The sequence below is a fragment of the Seriola dumerili genome, unplaced genomic scaffold, assembly GCF_002260705.1.
Source record: "Seriola dumerili isolate Sdu_G_001 unplaced genomic scaffold, Sdu_1.0 BDQW01000068.1, whole genome shotgun sequence".
NCBI classification, from domain to species: Eukaryota; Metazoa; Chordata; class Actinopteri; order Carangiformes; family Carangidae; genus Seriola; species Seriola dumerili.
The window spans coordinates 9869381-9890915 of record NW_019174323.1 but is presented as its reverse complement, the minus strand read 5'-3'; the positions used below and the strand labels follow the sequence as shown (position 1 = coordinate 9890915).

General features: G+C 38.5%; 1 protein-coding gene across 1 annotated transcript in view; it reads right to left on the bottom strand.

Annotated features, from left to right (window-relative positions):
* Positions 1-21535, bottom strand: part of atrnl1 (attractin like 1) — a 58626-nt gene that overhangs the window by 3812 nt on the left and 33279 nt on the right. The window contains exons 24-27 of the mRNA XM_022743040.1: positions 20726-20883; positions 17466-17527; positions 13053-13131; positions 2741-2848 (exon numbers count right to left, since the gene is read on the bottom strand). Of these exons, the coding sequence (XP_022598761.1) occupies positions 2741-2848; positions 13053-13131; positions 17466-17527; positions 20726-20883 (407 nt within the window). The remainder of the gene's footprint in view (positions 1-2740; positions 2849-13052; positions 13132-17465; positions 17528-20725; positions 20884-21535) is intronic.

Sequence of the window (21535 nt, the reverse complement as noted above, 5' to 3'; positions counted from 1 at the left end):
ATGCCGGCCACAGTGAATAGAGACATCTGTGACATCGAGGCCTAGGCTCACAGCGTTGGGGCCCGATTGGCTCTCTGTCCAACAGCTGCTGACATCTTGGTCACTAAAAGCAATGTCCATCTCTTGGGGGCTTAAACCAACCAAAAAATGTAGGAAATGGGCACAAAGGCAGTTATAATTTTCTCTCAGACCAGCTGGAGTTTCTGCAAAGATTTAGTGACAGCAAGCTGGTACTAACTAATGCAGTGAGATCAGTGCTGACAGTACAGTCAGAGAATTAGGTCTTAGATGTTTTCATGTGTCAAAGAGGGCATGAGGGGTAATTCTGCCACTGCAGCCCTTCTGCGTCTGGTTTCCTGTACAGGCTGCATCAAACTCTTGAAGCAAGTATCAGATTTCCAAACTGACCTGTACTGCATGCATTAAATCAGTGAATGAGTGGGACTGACTTCAGAGTAAAAACAGAGCTGGTGAAACAAATAGGAAACCAGTGATGCCTGCGTGGCATCAATGTCCTCTTTGACACCAACAAATACTTCCAACAGCTAAGTGGTGCCAGATGCTGACCAATTAACCTCTATAAAAGAGAATTACGCTCATATGATATGGTTCACCTTCAGCTGGTAGCAGGGCATGTGATGGAGCTGTATTTGGTCCTACATATGCATTTGCACATTCGAAAACCATGTAGATTTTGCTTTTTCCTCAAGGAATGAGTCCAAAATACACTGGCAGAATATGATAATGTCCTTCCATATCTAAAAATATATACAAATATATCAGCTATAGACATCCCCCCTTAATGGAAATTGTTTTAACAGCCGGAAGCTTGAAGGAGAATAAAATGATTTATAATACTACTTGGAAAATTTGGTATGTAAATGATTAACCAAGCAACATTTAGTTGAGTTGATTGATCAGGGTTAGGGTTAGATGCATGATACATTTACTGTGACTAATAAATGTTGTTGAAATACATTTAGGCGATGTATTAGGCAGTTGCTTGTACCATTGTATGCTGCATTTACACTGTAGTTTATGTTTTGCTCCAGTAGGAGCTACTGTAAAGCATTCTGCATACTAATTTGTGTGAAAATAATTTTGGGTATGGTATGTAAATCTTTTCCAAAGTTCTCAGGTGCTTTCACTATAAACTCAACTATACTTATATAGTAACTTCTTTAAAAGCCTGCATGGACATCTAAGTGAAACTGAAAGTCAAGCATCCACAGGTTCACTCTGCATCTTGAAAGGGTCGAAAAACAGGAGGCTGATGATGTTTTTTTTTTTTTCTTCCAGTTATCATTTCCAAAACAGCTTGGGACATTTTTCAAAGCAATAATCTCTAGTGGATGCAAAGTCACTTCACTTTCTTAATACACTTTATAACAAGAACACCTTCTTTGTTTTTTCTGCGGGAAAGGTAGGACTGGAATAAATGATTAAATAAGACGTGTCCCACTGACAAGTATGTAATTAACAGTTTCCTTAAATCAAGGCAAATCAGTGGTTTCCAGCACCATTCAGGTTCAGACTACACCTCAGTGCTTTAGAAGTACACCAATAAAGTGCACTCAGACAGCTAAGAAACATTGTTTTTCCTCTCTTTACATTGCTCTTTACATTGCCCTTCACAATACCATAATGCATGGTGAGTACCACTCAGAGCTACACTAATAGCTAATGTAGTGCCTCTTTGCTGGTTGCTACAGTGATTTTATGTCTCTCAGCAGCAGGTGAACCAGATATGGCCCCGGCTGAGAAAACACTGTTGGTAGTCCGATGTCAATTTGAGGATGTAGCTCTCCATATTGGTTTAAACTAAGCTTTTATCCCATGTGGCACTGAGCCCCCAGACTGTAATTATTGCCAGCCTTCTTCTCTACTTTTCTATTTACGTGGGAGGCTTTCACTTCTTAGAAATAAAGAAGAGTAGGAGCACCTGGACAGAACAAAATAACTCATAGGTGCAAAAGTCTTTAAGCATCCTACGTATAAATAACAAATTAATTAAATTTTGAGTGCAAAAACACCATTCAGCATATTCCCACTAAATGACCCAAGAAGATAAATTAAGCAAAATGAAAACATGTATTAAAATACACATGTAGAAAACACCCTGATGTGATTGGTTTAGTAGCAGAGCAATTCCTCTTGATTTCAGTGATGCTTTTCAAAGTAGTGACCATCTTTCCTTCGCTACAAGAATGAAAAAAAAAAACCTTTGAAAAATCCATATAAATCTTTAAAAAAATCTTGGCATAATGACATCATTTCACATAAAAGATATTTTTCTCAACAGCAATTGAAAAATGTCTCAAGTCTTCAGTCCTGATGGATGTGGGGAGTGGATAAAAGGCTGACATATTGTGAGTAGAGGGCATGAAGTGGTTGAATACAGTACAATACGGTCTAATTATGTAGCACTACAAAACTATCTGATATTCTGTGCGTCAGGAGCTAGTAAGAGATGCCACTGCAAAGTTGATATAATGGGCATCGTATGGTCAAACATTTTGGTGCTTCAATGGTAGAATTTGGGAACATGACATGACAGTAATCAAAATGACAAGAATGTATATATTCAAGTTCTTGTGCCAGGCCATCAGCATTGAAGACTCTTGCAAGAAGTTACAGCTGCTATTGACATGAATTTGATAATAAATAATCTGTGTGTGTGTGTGTGTGTGTGTGTGTGTGTGTGTGTGTGTGTGTACATAAGCAAGCAAGCAGGACTCACATCAACCACAGGCTGCAACAGTTCTGTTTCCTCTCCCCTGGCATCCAGTGCAACAGCAACTGAGGCAAATGGACGACTGGCCATCTGCTGACGCTCTCTCATCAGTTGCTGTAAAATCAAACACAAACGACAGATGAGCAACACGTCGGATATAATCGAATCAAATAAAAGATAAAAATAGAAAGGAATTTGGGAAATCTGCTCTACTGCAATAATACATCATACATGTAAAAACCCTCAAAACACATTGGATTTCTGATACTGCTGAAAAGAGGGAAAACACATTGTGGATTTCAGCACTTAATAATGAAGAACTTGAAGGAAGTCACTCTCATTCAAAGCATACAAATACAACGCAACATTGACTCACAGTCGGTTATTACATGGAATCCAACTCTTTAAAATAGACTCATGCTGGCTAGAAATATGTAGATTCTCTCCACTCTTTGGAAAAATAGTTTTAATCTAACTAAATCGACTGAGGTTACAGTGTAGTACGAGTTCTGGGAATGTATTATTATTATTAAAAATCAAGATCCCACTATTATGTGGATTAAAAACAATTACATAGCCATTGATCCCTCAGTAATCAGTATTCTAATGATTATAAAGGATGATGTACAGTATATGGCTATAATCTTTGTAGAATTTGTTACATAATACTAGAACTGTAGTGGGATCTTGTGTGTTATAAGATGCCATGAAAGATTCTATTATTTCCTTCAAGGGGTTTAAGAATGAGGAAGAACGAATAATATAAAAAACAGTGTTCATGCACAGTGATCCACACCCCCAGGGCTATTACAGTATAAAGCTCAAAATCAATAGCAGATATCAAAGAGGAAACAGTGAAAGACTATCCATAAACATCCATGCCCTGAGGAAGTGTTCTGTGCCCCACATTACTCACAGCAACCCAGCATTATTTGAGGATTTTCAGTTGAGATTTCACTTTGAGACTTTTAGATTATAATGAAATAGATTTGAATGTAATCCAAACATCTTTAATATATATTTTTGCAATATAAAATACCATGCCCATCCCATTCATTTACATGTGGTACCAAAAGATTCCAAAAATGTTTTTAATATGATGCAAACTACAGTAATATGAAACCACTACAAACACTCATTTGCAGCCCCTCAAAGACTGCGTGCAGAATTGCTGTGGTTAGGTTCAGAGTGACACCATTTCTGCAGAAAATAGCTTCCCTTGTTCTCCACTAATCAATATTGTAAAACAACTTGCGCCACACTTTCATCAGCAACGCAGTGTCTGATCAATATCTTAAACAGGCCTCCATTTTAGCGCCAAGGACATCACTGATTGGTATTGGATTTGTGATGAGCTTAAGTGTGCTGCATTAAGATCTAATTGTACTTTAGATCGCTAAGCACATCATGCGGCCGTGATGATCGGCCTCATAACCTGCCCTTCCTCTGCACCTCTCTGAAATTCAATAAATATTACTCCACATGTGCACAAACATACAAAGAGTTTCATACAAAAGTAAGAGTTTTTAGAACAATTGTAAACAGATATGGTAAACAGAAATATATGAAATAATAATACTTTAAATAAAAAGACCATTTATGAAATCCATCCTCCAAACAGCAACTGCACTACCCTAACTTAATATCCATGACTAGACACGGCAGGCATGTCAATCTACGGATTCCCCCACATGCTGAAGCACTGTGCATGGGGCCACAGCAAGAATGAGTAGAGAAACATAATCACACATCATCTATCCAAGAATGTAAGCAAAACAGGGAGACAGACTTATGAATTAAATATCTTAATGAAATAATGTTAAAAAATTTTCCTCATTTACTCCTCCTGGCAACGGTAACTAAGGAGGTTCCAGAGGTTAAATGCTACAATAGTAGAATAGTAAAGTTCACTTGGTGGAATAAGGTTAAAAATAAAATCTAAGAAACGTTTTGCTGCCTAATAATATAACTCTTTAGCTCACCCTGCAAAAGAAGTAGAAAATCTCATTTTTTTTTAAGTCCACTTGACTGTTACACTTGACTTCCAATTATCTCACATTATCCATTTAATAAAACTCTGTGCCTGTTTGGGTCAACTGTATGACATCACTGAATTTTCTGGTGGTCTCTTCCTGAATAGGAATTTGTCCTTCGTGTAGCAATGAACCTTGAGATGCTTGCGTCCAGACCTCCACCCCAACTCCCGCTGAATATAATTAGTATTCATTAGTCTGGCTATTAATTGGCAGAATTCAGATGAGGTCTGGAGAGGTTGATAGCATTGTACAAACGAACAAGTGAGAAGAAAGAAAATCAGTATAAAAATGCTTTTAATCAACATCTTGGGGTATAAAGGACCTCATCTATGTGACAGGTTTAGAATAGTACGTCAGAGCACTGTACACTGTTGAGTGTGTACACAGGAAAATATTAAAAGTAATGGAAATGGTGGTATTCAATTAATGTGTCAAAAAACCTTCATTAGATATTTGGGAGCCGACAGTGACTCATTACTGAGACTGGAACAGGCAACCAGAGCCTTAATCATCTGAGACTTTTCGTAGAGATTCAATTTAAGACAGACCACACACACACACACACACACACACACACACATACACACACACACACACACACACACACACACATACACACACACACACACACACACACACACACATACACACACACACACACACACACACACACACATACACACACACACACACACACACACACACACATACACACACACACACACACACACACACACACACTCATAGGCTCACAAAACAAAAACACAAAACATCATGTTCTCAAACACTGTCAATGTGTAATAAACTTTTTATACTGATGCTTTCAAAACTGTTTGAAAACATCTGAGGTGTCCAAATTAAGTCAATTACTAAAGAGGAGTGATATTTATTTTATTGATTTTAAATTACATTTACTTTGGACAATTCCTTATTGATTCTGTTTCTGGTTGGGACATATGCATAGCATACTGTGTCTGCCTGGACTGTATAAAATAGTCAATATGTCAAATGCCCAGTCTTCCCCCTCTCTAATGTGTCAGAATCAGATAAAAGCAACAAAAACAAAAAAAGGTTAAAAATATAACACATTACAAAAATCACGTCAGTGCATTTTCTAGGCTCTCTGAATTATAAATAATGTGTTATTTGTGTCGATGCAGCCCACTCTGAAGCATTTCCAACGCTCAACCGTTACTTTACTGACAAGCCTTCACTGTTGTACAGACGCACTGATGGAGAGTGAATGAGAGGAAAGTTCACATCAGTTCTGTGTAAGCACCGCTTTGTTGAATCACTCTGAAAACATTCCCTAGGGGAGGAAAAAAACAAACAAACAACGGCCACACAAAATTGAGATTGATCAACGGATTGATTTTTCTTTTCGTAGCTCAGATTTTTAAACTTTAAATCTGAGGGACCATGTCAGATTGTTGTACATCTCTTCTATTAAACATCAAACCAGCACAGAACCTATAGATTTGAGCTGCTGGGCCACCACAGGTCAAAATGAGAAGTTTTGCCCTTTTCGAAAAGATAAAAGCAGAATGGAAGGCCCGGCGGGGTTGTTGCAAAACAAGAAAACAGCTCACGGCTTATTACGGTTTCCAACACCACAGCTTCAAATCCAACACCATACATCCTAAATGTCAGATAGCAGTAATGTTATTTATCATGTTGCAGAATTCATTTAAAGCAACAAAAGCATAGGAAGAGAGCAGAAACAAAGCCGGGCAATGCTCGTGCTTTGCTCTGTGTCCGGCATCTAAAATGTGCCGGGAACACAATCATCAAAGGGCCGGCACAATACCAGAGAGATTCTAGAAATGAATACCAAGTTAATGACAAAAGGCAAGAGTGAACTCTGTAAAACCAATTAACGTTTGTGCAATGACAGACTGATTTTGTCAAGAATACAAGCTGGAGCCATTCACGGTTACGATAAGGGTGGGCATGCAGCGCATTGCTTTGCAACTTGATTAATTTGGCAAGTGAGTGCATGAATTATCCGTCTTGTGAATACAGCATTTTGTTCCCTTCATCAGATTCTATGAAAAGGGTAGGTGTCATCCCGCCTCTGAGCATACTCTACACCTAAGCAGGTCACTTTGTCCTTTTCAAAGATCACTGGCTGTACCTAAAGGCTCCGTCCTGCAGATTCTAAATAAATAAAGAAAAACAAAATAAAATGAACAATAAAATACTGAATTGCGGATTCAAACAGGCAAAAGTGAAAAATGTTTTTAGTAGCAGTTTCTCTCTCTCTTTTTTTTTTTAACAATTTAATTTTACATTCTGCTTGTTGATGCATCCTTTCACAATCACACTGTGATTAATGGACTGAAGATCACTAAATGAAGATAACCAGTCTGGCAGACTGCCACTGCATACATACAGTACCACTGTGATATGATGTCGGTGTGGCTGAGTGCTTGTGTGTAGGCTGAAGTACCCAGATCTCATTACAGAATTTGAACAATAGCTATTATTTTGATTGTAGAAAGTAATAAGGTTATATTCCAACATAAAATATTCATTAAATATCACCTTGTCGTATTTCTACAATTCTCCTTTACTCATTAGCGGGACAGCTTCCAAGGGTAAGCTATAACCTGATTTGAACCCCTAATCACAGTTACGCTCCCTCGTCTGTAGCTTTAGAGGAAATTATTAGAGTCCACTAAAACTTTAAACTGAGAGCGGGACAATCAAGGTGACCAGGGGCTTTAGAGTAAGATAATCTTATTATAGCAATCGATGACTGCTGATTGAGCTCTTCGAGGGAAGAGCAGAGTGTGAGCCTGCGCCCAGTCTGCAGAGGACATGTGAGAATTATGTGGCTAGTAATGTGCTCCCTTCAAGTTCTGTCAGTGCAAACAACAGCTGTCTTAATCAGAATGGGTGTGTTTACAGTGGTTGATAGCCCAGTTTTCCCGCAAAGGCTCATGCTGCCGGCATATACAAATAGCATCTTTGACAGTGAACAAGAGTTAAGGCTGTGCTCAGACCGAAAAAAAATTCATTTGAAGGAGTTCAATCTGGAAATGCAGGAGAGAAACAAATACAGAGGGCAAAAAAAAACAAACAGGTCTTCCAGAAAAAAAAAAAAAAAGCTTGTGTGCAACTTCTGCAAGACAGCAATGCAATGTGATGTGATCCGGCAAGCATCTGCTGCACTGCTCAATCAGATACCTGAAAACACACAATCCCACTAAAGAAAAGCAGAAATAGACTGTAACGTGAACAGTGTATTTCTGCTGTTTAACTCAAGACTGTCACAACAAAAGTTAAAATGACAGCTACTGTGATCATTTCCCAGAGTTGTAAAAATCCAATCTATGCAGAAGCTATGCAGTCTCATATTGTCTTGATAAGCTTTCAAACTCATTGATCTATTACTCAGACTGCACTTCCTTGATCATATTTCATGCCATCAAGCAACATACCCCCCAGCAACGCAGGCCCCTGCTCTGTTTTAATGCAGTGCTGTTATCGGCTGGCCATGCATGCATGCATGCATGCTAGCAGCTCTGTGAGTCTGTATTCAGAACACAGTGGTGCTTTGAGCTAAATGCTAGCAGCAATATCCTACCATGATCAAAATAAAAATGCATATTTATGTTAAGCAGGTCAAGTGTTAACCATGTTAACCATCTAAGTTTAGTGTGTTACTTATTAGGATACATCATCTGAGAACCATGAACGTCATTAATAAATTATACAAAATTGAATGGCAATAAATTAAGTAGCTAATTATGTTGCAATATTTTGCCAGTGACTTCTGATCTGTTAGTGGTAAGGAGGGAAATTCAGAGGATCACTGAAGTCAGTAGGACTCATCCTCTGGGAACCATGATTTGTCTATACAAAATGTCATGGCAATCCATCCAATAGTTGTTGAGATATTTTCAGTCTGGACCAAAGTGGTGGACCAATCGACTGACTGATGCTACTAGGAGCCTTTGCTCTTCGCATTTACATCCATCACCATCTCGTCCTCAGCTGACACAGCAGCCAAGTTTAAGTCATCACTTACAAACTGGTCACAGCTATTAGCAGCATCATGGCCAGGACAACCTCTACCAAGTTGATGATAGCTTTTAATAAACAGATGCTAATTAGTTACTGGTGGACTTCATAAATGGCACACTTAAACATGCTGAAAAAAATAATGGTGCCTTTTATGGTAACCGCTGCTCAATAACAGCTTTAAGTGCTTAAAGAGTGCCAGTAAAACATTACTGCCCTACACAATGGTCAGTGTACACTTTGCGAGTGTGTACGAGGTGTGTCTCCGGGTGTGTTTGTTCGAGTGTGCGAGAGAGATAAAGGGAGAGAGAATTAGACACATCCACATGTTTGTGTGTAGAACATCTCCATGCTGCAGTCGTGTGAAATGTCAGCGCCCCCTCCCTCCTGTTCCCCCCACAGGTAGCTTCAAAGAGGTCAGCACTCATTGTCCTCCGTGGCATTTACAGCCGTCGTCTTTTCCCTGCTTTGTCCCCCACTCAGAATCCAAGTCTCGTCACCTATCCTCAACTAAAATGATTCACATACAACAGCTGCACCTTTGGAACCACGTCCTTTCAACTCCTGACAAAAAAGAAAGCACTTTTCCAATTAGTGGATTAGTGTGGTAAAAGATCAGCTTTGTAAGATTAAGTCAATACCAGGACTTAAAAGGAATTCTTCACTTTGTGGTTTTTGAGAAACTGTTGGTGATAATTGTTCGTTTCAATTCACAGCTACTTCTCAAAAATACATCTTGTTTCTGGTAAAAAAAACCCGACATCATGAAGAAAGACCAGCTTATAATAAAAACTCTGCTTTTTAAATCATAGACCATCCAGAAGTGCTGCCACAGATTTCACACTAAAAAAGCCAATAAAAAAATATTCAAAAGTTCAATCAGTATGAGACATCCATATGCCACTTGGCTGGATCAGTGAGTCATTATTGTAAGCCTCATTAAGACTCATTCAGTCCGTGTCCTTATGTCAGATGGGGGCTTGTGAGCATTAGATGGACCCCGGCCCAAATCCTTCCCTCGCTTATTTGGACAAGTCTCATAAGTGCAGGGCTATTGACAAGCTCTTTCAAATTAAATGGACATGGAGTTCAGTGAAGAGCCAATCAGTTCACCAATGAGACAAGAACCGAATCAGTTTAACTAACATCATACAAGACTTGATACTGTCCCAACACAATAGAGCCATCACAAACTCCAATGAAACTCATGTGATTGTAACTCCACATTAGTTACTTTGTGACAGAATTCTTTATACAACATAAAACTATTGTGCTCGATTAATCTAAGCAGGTAAAATGGCATAAGGCTAGAGCTAAGTCTGATTAAGTGCTATTTTTACAGCAGCATTATGTATCCAAAGATGATTACCTACTTTAAAATTAAGACTAATATTATTAATATTCAGTATCTATGACTTTGATAATTGAATGAGCTTATTAAACAAAAGTCAAACAGGATGCAAGTCGCTATGTTGCTATATTGTTAGCTATGTGTAATAAGAAATGAAATTATAAACCTGTAGGACTTACCCTGAATGCGTAATTGTTTTATCATTACATATAGTGGTAATAGGAGCAAACAGGTCTGGGTCAGCATAATAAGCTCTGAGTGCTGACTTAGTTCACAGTTGTTCGACCTTAAAGCTAGAAAAATATTCTCAGACATCACTACACTGCTTCCCTAAGTGGTGCACTGGATTCCCACTAGTATACATAAAACCCTTTTACTCTGACAGGATATAAAACGGACCTTAACTACCTCAGTAATAATCTCTACAAATAATACCACTGAAAGACTACTTGCACCCTCCAGGCAGTTACAGCTTTCAGGAAAAGGTTACCAACACACAGCTTCTCTTTACAATGTTTCTTCAAAAGTAGGGCACCTGAAAATGCCACAACGGGACCCCTAAAGGTATGATTTTACCTCAGGATTTTTTTTTTTTTTGAATGGGTAGGGTTAATAAAAGACCATGCACCGGGAAGCTTAATGTCCACAAAAAAATTGACAATATTAAAATAAATGATGAGCAGGGTGTGCAAAAATTATTTCTATCAACAGGGTTCCACCGCGTATGGGAGAAACATTTGATCATATTTCATATATTTGGCTTCCCAGATATCAGTATACATGCAAGTTTTGATCATTAATTACTGATGAATAATAATTAAAATAAAACCATACAAACCGCTAAAGGTGGTTACAAAATAAAATCCCAGTGGATTTGGGGTTTGAGTTTGATTCAAATTCAGAAATATGAACGCAGTGTGGAATAAAAAATTCACTTAGTTTCCAAAAAACTGATAATATCATGTTATTATATGTGGTTAAAAAACAAAACAAAACAAAACAAAACAAAAAAACACAGCCTGCACTTTCACTCAACTTTACACTGGAAAGAACACACACAGCAATAAAAATATACAGCAGACGAACACACCGATCAGCCACAACAATAAAACAGGTCACTGCTTTTGTGGCTGATCGGTGCGTATATTAACTGAGCGAATAAATGACTCATACACTGTATGTGGGAATTGATCTGCAAGCAGAACTTTCATGCCTTTTCACAGACTTAAAAAAACACCTGATGCGATGACAAAACTTTTCAATCACCTGAAATTAAGAAATGGAGGTTTTCATTTAACTATTTATTTATTTTTCATCTGGCGGCTGAAGGGCAGCGACAAACAGATGACAGGAACGACAAGAGCAGACGGGGAAAGTGAGCAGAATTTTAATGACGTGAGCCCATCTGTCTGCATTAATTTTTATTGACTTTAATTCTTTGGATAGGCATGATTCGAAGTCACGGTTGCTATCACTCTTGTTTATTTTCATATATCAATTAGAGGATATAAAATTCAGATCCTATGATTATCAATGTCATTCCCAAAGGGGGAAATCAATTCTGGGGGCTTTAATAGTAAACTGCAGGTCATAAGGCTGGATGTGCCCCAGATGAAACTTCCTGCTATTGAGTATCACACAGCATCTACAGGGATATAGGATTCACTCTGAAGAGATGGAAATGATGGCGGGTCTCACATGAAACCAGTCACCGCCCTGAACAGTTTGGGTTAAGGGCAGTGAGCTGAATTTGCATACATTTTCCTCCCCTCCTCAATTTCCTGCGCAGCATCTCTCTCACCCTCTTCTTTAATTTCTACTGCCAATCATCTCATCTTTCACCCCTTTTCATCCCCATCTTTTCTCAACCTCATCTTTCATACCAATGCTGAATATTAATGTTTCATTCCATCCCCTTTTCCTTAAGCCATTCACAGTACCTCTACTTGCTTCCATCAAACCTTTTTCCACCTGTCCACTTAACTTAAATCCACAATTTATCTGAATTACCATCATTACTTTTAGCCATTTTCAGTGTCTTTCCGATGAAATAAGTGATCAGACCTTGAGACGTCATACTTCTTAAGAGGCGCAGATACAAACCTCTTTTCTGAAGAGTGGTCTAAAAGCTTCTAAGAAACTCAGGTTGTTTACATAGTGCTGAGAACATTGGCTGATGTGTATTTATGTCCTAGCTTCTATTTTAGGAAGCCAGCATAGTGACATCAACAACTTAATTGATGCATCTGTGTAATCAGTTGGCATACCTGGTATTCATTAGCTGATGTTTGCCAACAACCTAAAGTTAAACTCAAATACTGAAACATCGAGGATACCTCGGTCCTTTTTTTGTGCAACGCTACATTTGATCTATTTTAGACTCATTTATCAAGTTTTGGTTCTCCTCCTGCGGTTATTAAGAAAAGGGTTGAGCTTGTTGTGCCCATGATGAGGATGAGATGAGGATTCAAATATTCAAATGCCATTTGCTTTGAGGCTCTGTTTACACTGTGCAGTGTGGGTCTGAGATGTAAGTTGACAAGCGTGGCGAGCACGAAGAGAAATGTGGTAAAGACAGAGCTCCTAGAGCTCTGAGATGTGTCCACCGTCTGATGATTTAGAGCCTTGGCGACCAAAGACAGCCTGCGGCAATATTCTGGCAATGTCAGAATATTTCAGGGCCCAATTTATGAGTCGCATCTACAAACCAACCAATCACCAGCACAACACGAAATGACAAGTTTAGAGGAAGATCACACGACGGTTCAGGTGTTTTAGAAAGAACCATCATGTTGAGGAAAGAGAGAAACTTTCTTTAAAGATGTCGTTTGAAGCAAATGAAATCTTGCAACATGTCAGATGTTCTGAATCTTATGTGTAAATACAACATATTTCAGGGACTTACTTCTCTCCGTCGCGAGGCCCAGCAGGTCTGTTTGATCTTCCACACCACTGCAGCCACCAGGAGCAGCGACAGAAAGCAACTGGAATGAAAGAGAGGAAATAACATCAAGCACGGCGACTTTAACTAGTAACAGTCAGCAAAAAAAAAAAAAAAGTGCACACATATTATCTTTTTTATTTTTTACTGTATTTTCTTGATATATTAAAATAATAGTTGACCTAAATATTCAAAGTTTCCTCTGTAACTTAAAAAAAAAAGAAAAAAAAAAGACAAAACAGGGGAGATGATGTTGATGATGATGACGATGATGAAGAAGAGGTAGCACATTCATTTCTCAGCAGACTGAATATTTTGGCCGATTACTTCAATTAATAACCCAACAGTAAAATCGTTAGTCAAGGGAAATTCAGCAAGGCCCGAGCGCTACTGGGATAGGAAAATATGACTGATCGAGAGCTTCCACTTCATTATCCTGGTGATGGATGAGAATGTAAGGATTATTATGTGCGACATTCAGAGACATTCTGTAATTTTTAAGAGCTTGTCAGAGCAACACGTGGAACTTGAAAATGGCCGATGTTTTGTCTGTCTGCTGGGTTTTTGATATCAAGGAGTGGATGGTATCTATGTTTAGGATATCCATCATATGTTGAGCTAGTTTTGCTTTGTATGCATTGTTAGTGAGACAAAATAAAAGATTAATAATTATTATAATTTTAAATAGAGAAACTCAAATTAAAGAAGGAAACTATAAATAATCTAATTATCCTCTCCTCCCTGTATTAGAAAGGAACATGACTCTGTTCCTGATGTGCAGGAACAGAGTCTTGGATCTGTCTTGGATCTGAAACACAAACTGTAATATGACCAATGAGCTCTTGTCTTTTGGGACATGCCACGTTCTAAAATGGGCAGTCTGGTCCAATAAGTGCATTTCACCAGAGACACATGACTAGCTCTGATTTCATGGGCCCATTTGTTTGATCTTTTAAACTTGAGCAGGCTCTCAGTTTGCCTGCCACACCTGGTAGATCCATTGGCCAGGATCTTTGAAGAATGTGATAATGCCTCTGAGGAATGTGATAACACTTAGAAGATAAAGCTTCTCGTATGTGATTGAAGCGAAATGGAAAGTGACAAGGGGGAAAAAAAAAACAAACAAACAAAAAAAAACCATAATAAGGAAAGTGGGATTAAAACATTTGAGGGCTGGGACCTTCCTGTGCTTCAAACAACAATTTACCTCAGTGGTGCAGAAGCAGGGAAACCCTTTTTTTTTTCCTGAATGTGATTTTTCGAGGAAGATGTTTTGCTTTCATCGTGTGTATTTTGGACAGTAAAAGGGCTTAAATCCCTCTGTTAATAAAAGAAGTTCTGCAGGTAGCGAAGGACAAAATTAAAATGTACAAAAAGATGCTCTCAAGTTTACAGATATGAGATTTGTAGAAAGGGTGTAAACTTTACGACAACCAAACAGGGCACTGTCACTTTAAGAAGAAAGTCATGAGGAAAACATGACAGATGAAGCTACCACATATTTTTAATTAATTTCCTGAGTTTACTGATCTCAGACAAGTCCCACTGTTCTTTCCAAGCCCCTACATTATTATTATTATTGTGTGTTTTCAATAACAGACAGCCGAATGTGTCCCTCTGTGATAGTGATCATGTCCCACAATGTGTAGCACATGAGGAAATCATCAGAAAGGAAACTGAACTCAACACAGCTTTTTTTTTTTTTTTTTAATTACATGCTTATTTTTGTGATCAGAAGGCTACAGTTACAACCAGGTAAAACAATAATATCTGTAGCTGATTTCTTCAGATTTTTTAGGCTGTGCAAAAGAAGGAAACATGTTCCAAGATGCTACATAAGAAATAACACGATTATTATAAGGTTTTATTGTGAAATAGAAGCCTGAACCTATTTGAAGTATTGAGACGTGTAAATGGAAAAAATAATTATAAATTTTATATATAAGAGTTCAGTTTAAGCTTGCCTGACAACTTTATGAATAAACCTGGAGATAAATAAATAAAGTATGCATGGATGATTCCCAAAAGCCTATGCTTGCACATAACACATAGTGAGACTAATGTGTCTATACACACACACAAATAAATAATATATATATATATATATATATATGACTGGAATGTAACTGAATATGTGACTAGAATGAAGCTGATTTTGTTCATTAGTATAAATGAGACCCTGGGGTTAGGGTGTGCAAGTATAGCATAGTTTCCAATTAGAGAGTTTCTACAGCATCTAATCAGAATGCATGAAACAATCATAATCCAACTAGATTGCAATTAAATATTGTTTTTGAAGTCACTAAGATGAAGAAGCAACATGGAGATGAGGAGAAACACTTGGTGTCTGAAAGGCTTGTGGGGAAAAAAGGTGAACTGATATTCTAACAAGCTCAAAAGAGAAAACAGAGCTTGTTTCCAGTCATGCCGTCATTTCTTCATTCACCCTCCCTCTCTCCCTCTCTCCTTCTCTCATACAAGGAGGTCTAGAGACCCTGTGGGGTGATTTGACATTTTGTCATCAGGCTGATTATGTTTCCTGCAGGTTCATCCCTCCTCAAACCTCCCACACACACGCAGATGCACACGCGTGCGCACACACACACACACACACACACACACACACACACACACACACTGCACACAGGGCCAGGGTTTATGGGTCGGTGGGAACTGGACAACAAGGATGCAGACAAAAGACACAAAATTTGTATAACCTGCATGACAATAGAAAAAACAAAAGAACCAAGCAAAAAAATACAACGCATACTAATGGAAAACAGATGCACAAAAATTAGGCAGGCAAAAAGAAAAAGATAAGAGGTGTGTTACGGAAAGATAGGATTAATTTCCTTTGGATTTAGCAAGTATTAAATCAAATATACTAAAGGAAGCAGTGTCTTGCGAATATCATTCAAACTATTTCCAAGAGAAAAACAAAAACTTTGTATTGTGTTCTGTCCTGTGCCCGTGTTGTGACCCTGTACAAAATGGTTTCCTGTGCAACAGATACAAGCAGCTGTCTCACACATTTTAGATAAAATAAGCTCCATCCTTCTCCCCAATCCTTCCAAGAATTCCTGAATTTGGCTATTCAACTGTAATTTGATCAGATGGAGGTAAACGATAACCAATTGTGTGACAGCTTCTCGGGAGAGTTATTGTGGACTGGGCAATGATGGGCAGGTGCCTTGGGCAAAGACTGTCTTCAATTCCCTCCCTGACAACTACACAGATAATATGTTAGTCCATCAGCTACTCTGGGCAGCACACCTTGAAATGAGATGAACCCACACAGATACACAGATACACACAGCACCATGGCTTATGTCAGAGTTAGGTATGAAAATTATTGTCTCTGCCACAGACTGATTAAAAACAACTCACAGAGAAGGAAACAAGAAAAAAAAAAATGGCCCACTGCTGGTTTGTTCATGTGTCTCCTTTCTGAATCCGATGATTCAGTTTGGTTTTCCTTAAACGTTAACTCTTTTAGAATTGTATATAAACACTGCTGCTTCAAACGGTGCTATTAATGCAAAAAGCCTTATTCATTATTCACTTTACAGCTGGTTGCATGAATAGCGCTTTGGGTTATGGCACTGTAGCGATTATTATGATGCTAAATTGTTAATTTCTCATTTATTTTGTTATTTCTTTTTAATGTGAGAGTAAGGAGTTATTTAAATATAATACTTTATGTATGTTTTCATATTGTATAATATTTAGAAATAAGTCCCAACCTGCAGCCCAAGACACTGTGCTATGGACCAGAGATGCTTACAACAGCGCAGCAGGCAGGACTACACAACCTACAGCTTTGTGAAACAGCTCCTTTCAGAGGGTTGGCGACCTTTTGAAGCTTTTCAAGTATAGCCAATATCCAACTTAAGGCATAAATTTTGCAATTATACTCACATCCTCTTAATTTCCTTAGACTGAGACAACTCAAGTGACTCATTTTAAACATTTCAATGAGAAAAGATTTCCATCACTGCTCTCAGGATGAAAAAAAAAATCATTAAGAGCCCTCATATCTTGATCGCCCACGCCTTCTCTTTAGATGGTATTTGCAAAGCAATGTGCACCTATTTAAACGGTTACTGGCAGTTCATTTGCCACTTGAAAATAAAAAAAAAGAAAAGGCAATCACTGCCTTGAAGACACAAGAAGCATTTACATGTACTCTGGTTAGCAGAACTGGTCCAACAGGCTCAAGTAAGTAACTCAATAAGCCCCGAGAGACCCGAGTGCAGACTGAAGAGGTGCTGGCACAAAGTCGGGATAATACTTCTTGACTGCTGAACACTTATTCGTTTGTTTGAGCTGTCCTAAGTGTGTATATCTCAGTTGTATAAATATTTTTCACTGACTTACCTGAAAAATGTCACAAAGAATTGGACAAGGTCCATGATGCTGTTGTGTTGGGAGAAGGCAATCTGTTTGAGAGAAAGAGGAGAATGACTTACAGTCAGATTTAAATGTAACAAAACGCTACAACCAGCATGATATGAACAAGTGAGGCTTTTACAGCATAAAATAATAAATCCGGTATTAACAATCATTTCATTTCAAGGGGGAAAACGCTCAGCTGGGTGAACTTTCACTTCGTTCTGACTGAGCTCTGTGACACTGTGACAGGGTTAACATGATACGCTGTCGACGGGTCAAGTCTACATTAAGAGCAAAGTGGACCTGCTAAAAGGTCAACGACAAGATTCTCTGGAGGATCTTCCATTAGAGCTTCTGCCGGTGAAAAAAAGAAAAATGGTTTGAATGCAGTGAAACAGGAAAGGGAAAACCGTGGCAGAAAGCTTTCTGTTCGTAGACAATAGAAAACCAACACAGAATGGCTTTTGAAAACCTTTGGAAAACAATGATCTGGAATTATGAGTTGACCAAAGGGCATCTTTCTTATTCTAAAGCAAAGACAGTATTTTCTATATAAACCTGAAGCCAGAGATAAAAAAAAAAAAAAAAAACTGATTCCTTTAGATTTTGAATAAATTATTTTCTATAGCTCCTGTTGCAAAGATAAAAACAATAGCTAAAATTAAAAATTCATTTATCAAAGTTTTTTATTATTTTTTTTAATCAAACTACACACTTCCATTGAGCTTCAATGGGAAGGGACCACAGGTGAACTTGTTGTTGAGGTGAGCAACATACAGAGTATCTCTTACGTGTACAGCTGATGTACAGTGTGTGAGTCTGTATGTGTCAGACTATATGTCTAAAATGCAACAGGGCATGTTTTACCTTCATTAAACGAGGGATTACACACACTCCCCGTAGCTAAATCATATCCGATAGGCCACATCATAGTGACACGTCATTATCTACTGTAGATGGTTTGAAGGCAATTCAGCCCTGAAAGCATTTAGACACACAAACACGACGTCATCCGCGGCGGTATCGAGTCTCCTCAGGTTGATATCACGTAGGGTTGGATAATAGGGCACAAACTGTGCTTCTAGAGGTGGATTATTTGCATCATTCTTTGTTGCTTTGAATGCTGATGAGGCGCAGATTTAAATGGCAGAGATTCAGCCTATCACAGGGCAGAATCACTGATTTATGAACATAAGCAGGAAGGTATTCCTCTTATGTATTCCTGAATGATGTGTCATTGACAAGCTAAACAGAATATTGATTTGACATGACATGAGAGTGCATGTTTAAGGTTATGCAGCTGGACAGAGTCTCCATTGGACTGATCTTTATTGATAATTCCATCGCCTTCACAAACGTCTGCCACCATTGACTTTCTTGAGCAGAGACTGGGAATCACTGATCTGAAATGAAATGCTCGCTGACATGGCTAACGTGACTCAAAAGCACACAGCGCACAGATGTTTTGCTGCCTTTTAAATATGTGGAACCGTTCTATTTAGTGCTGGCACACCTGCTGTTCACATAGGATGGGGTCAAAGAAATACGTTTGAGGTCAATTTAATTTCAATTTGTCGATATCATCCGATCAATGGCTTCAATTGAGAATGTTCCTCTATTACGACTTTTATTACATTGAGTTTCTTGGATAACAATGATGATGTCACACTGCTCCTTACTATCTTTATCCACATTTACAGGCTTTGTGTTTGTACATTAAACAAAGAGGCTCATAAGTGCATTCTCAGATTCTGCTTTATCTCATCCATGTCTATGCTCTCTCCCCTGCATCGTGCAGGCAAGCAAGGAAACAGAGAGCTGATCCTGTTACAGAGGCTGTTTGCTTTAACGGCTCAGGGCAGTCCATAATAAATAAGTGACTGCTGGCCAGCAAACTTAATAGAAAACTATTACCGGGCCACCTCCACAGATGGACTGACCCCTAAGACATTATTACCCCACAGTGGTCGACTCATCTACCATGTGAAAGGGAGGAACAGAACAAATATGAAGATCAATATATGGGAGTGGGCCAATTAGCAAAAAGGGGATTGTGTGCTATTGTTAGAAATGACAAATGTATCTATCACATTTCTTAGTCAAAGCTTTTGCTTCTCGCTTAAACGTACAGTTTTACAAATAGGACTGTTGCAGACTGAATGCACAGGCAGCACCGGCAGAACACGCATATGTCAATAATACAAATCAACGCTGTTTGTTTTTAAGAACTAAAACTGCAGGAATATGGTGTGACTTAAAGTGAGTAAGTGCATTACTTTGGACAAATGTTTCATGAAATATCAAATATCTAGAACACTTAGTGTAACCATTATTTCAGATTTAATCTACCTTACATTACCAGACAGAGAGACTGATTGGATTCAAATGTAGTCTGGAGCGTATCCAAAAGAATTTGTCAAAGTTAAAGAGCTAAAATTCACATCCTAAATGTTCCAGACATTCATCATCATTTAACTTTTGAATGAATAGAAAACTAAAGTGAAGTTTACTTAGTTGCAGCCAGTTATAGTTATCAGTCAACATTGGAGAGAGAATGAGTACAGATCAAATTTGCTTTGTGAAACTCACAGGTCAAATAGACCTGCCTACATCTGAAAGAGTAGCGGCCTGCTGTTCTCCCTTAACCTCTATGTTTCCATTACTATCAAATCACTGCACATCACTCCTAGTCTGTCATTTTGTAGCAGTCAGTCACATTAGTGCTATGTGGCCTCCATTTGATTTCACTTCCTGCAAGACTAAACCGTGGAATTTTTTGACAACAGCTTAATTGTTGTTTTCCGGCAAACCGAAAAAACTAACCATTTTACCAGTCATTTATTTTTCATAGTATTATATTACCGCCCTGTCCACCACATCAAAGCTTCCACCTCCTCCATTCAGAGGAAGGTCTAGAAAAGGTTAAAGAGTGCCCACTTAAAAACAGGTGTGCACCTATGCACGCTAACCATGAGCCATTAAACCTGTAATTAGAATAAAGTGCACTTGAAATCACCCTGAGCAACAGCGGAGCTCTGCATCCGCAAAGAAGGCTGCTGCTGCTCTCTATGCATGTAGGACTGGGACCTATTGTTCATAAATGGGATCTTTTTAGATGACTGCACACATACTGTACATGTAGGGAGAAATCTGGAACAACATTACACATGAGAGGGAAAGGATTAGATCGCTGTGTTATCTGCTTCATGTGAGTCGGATAACACAGTCACAAGCACAGTCCTTACCTGGATCTTGATGGGCCATGAGAAGTTACTGACGTAGACATAAAAGGTAATGTTAGGGTTGCTTCTGAAGGTGAACTTCTCGCAGGAGAAACTGTCTCTGTATTCCTTGATGTTAGTTTTGGACACGATGGGCACCTCCTCTCCCGAGATGGTTCCAGCTGTTGGGGCACAGAGTTCATGTTCAGCACACTGCTATTTGCTGCTCACTGAGCTCACCTACATACAGAGATGACGCAGGAGCGGCTGCAACACATTATTATGAATCCATTAATGGGTTTATAAGGCCATTTAGGACAACAGAAAAGCTCTCATGACCAATTATTATTATGTCTGAAGTGCATTATATCTTTTTGGTTGACCTAAACCAGAGTGGAGCTTTATTGTGTAATTATACATGGCGACCATATTTTATTGTTAAATGGACACAGACGTGGGAGAAAATCACAGCTTAAAAGAGGAACTGAAATGCTGCTTTTCAAAGGTCATGGCTAAGTCATTCTAGCACATATTCATCATTTGAATTCATCTGACCACTATCAGCTAATGCATTTAGTATATTTGACACCTAGAATTTAGCATTTTATGACCTCAGGGCAGATGCAGACTGCATAAGGGCAACAAATCTCTGCAAAGATCAACTGTTTATTATAGTGCTTGTTTGGGTCCGTTTATGTTCAGTATTCATGAGCGGAGTGTTTATTTAATTTCTTGGTGAATACTGCGACGGCCCAGAACTGACAGTTAGTTAAAAAGTGCAATATTTGTTATATGTGATGACAAGATTTCAAGAGAGGATGATGGAATTTTCTC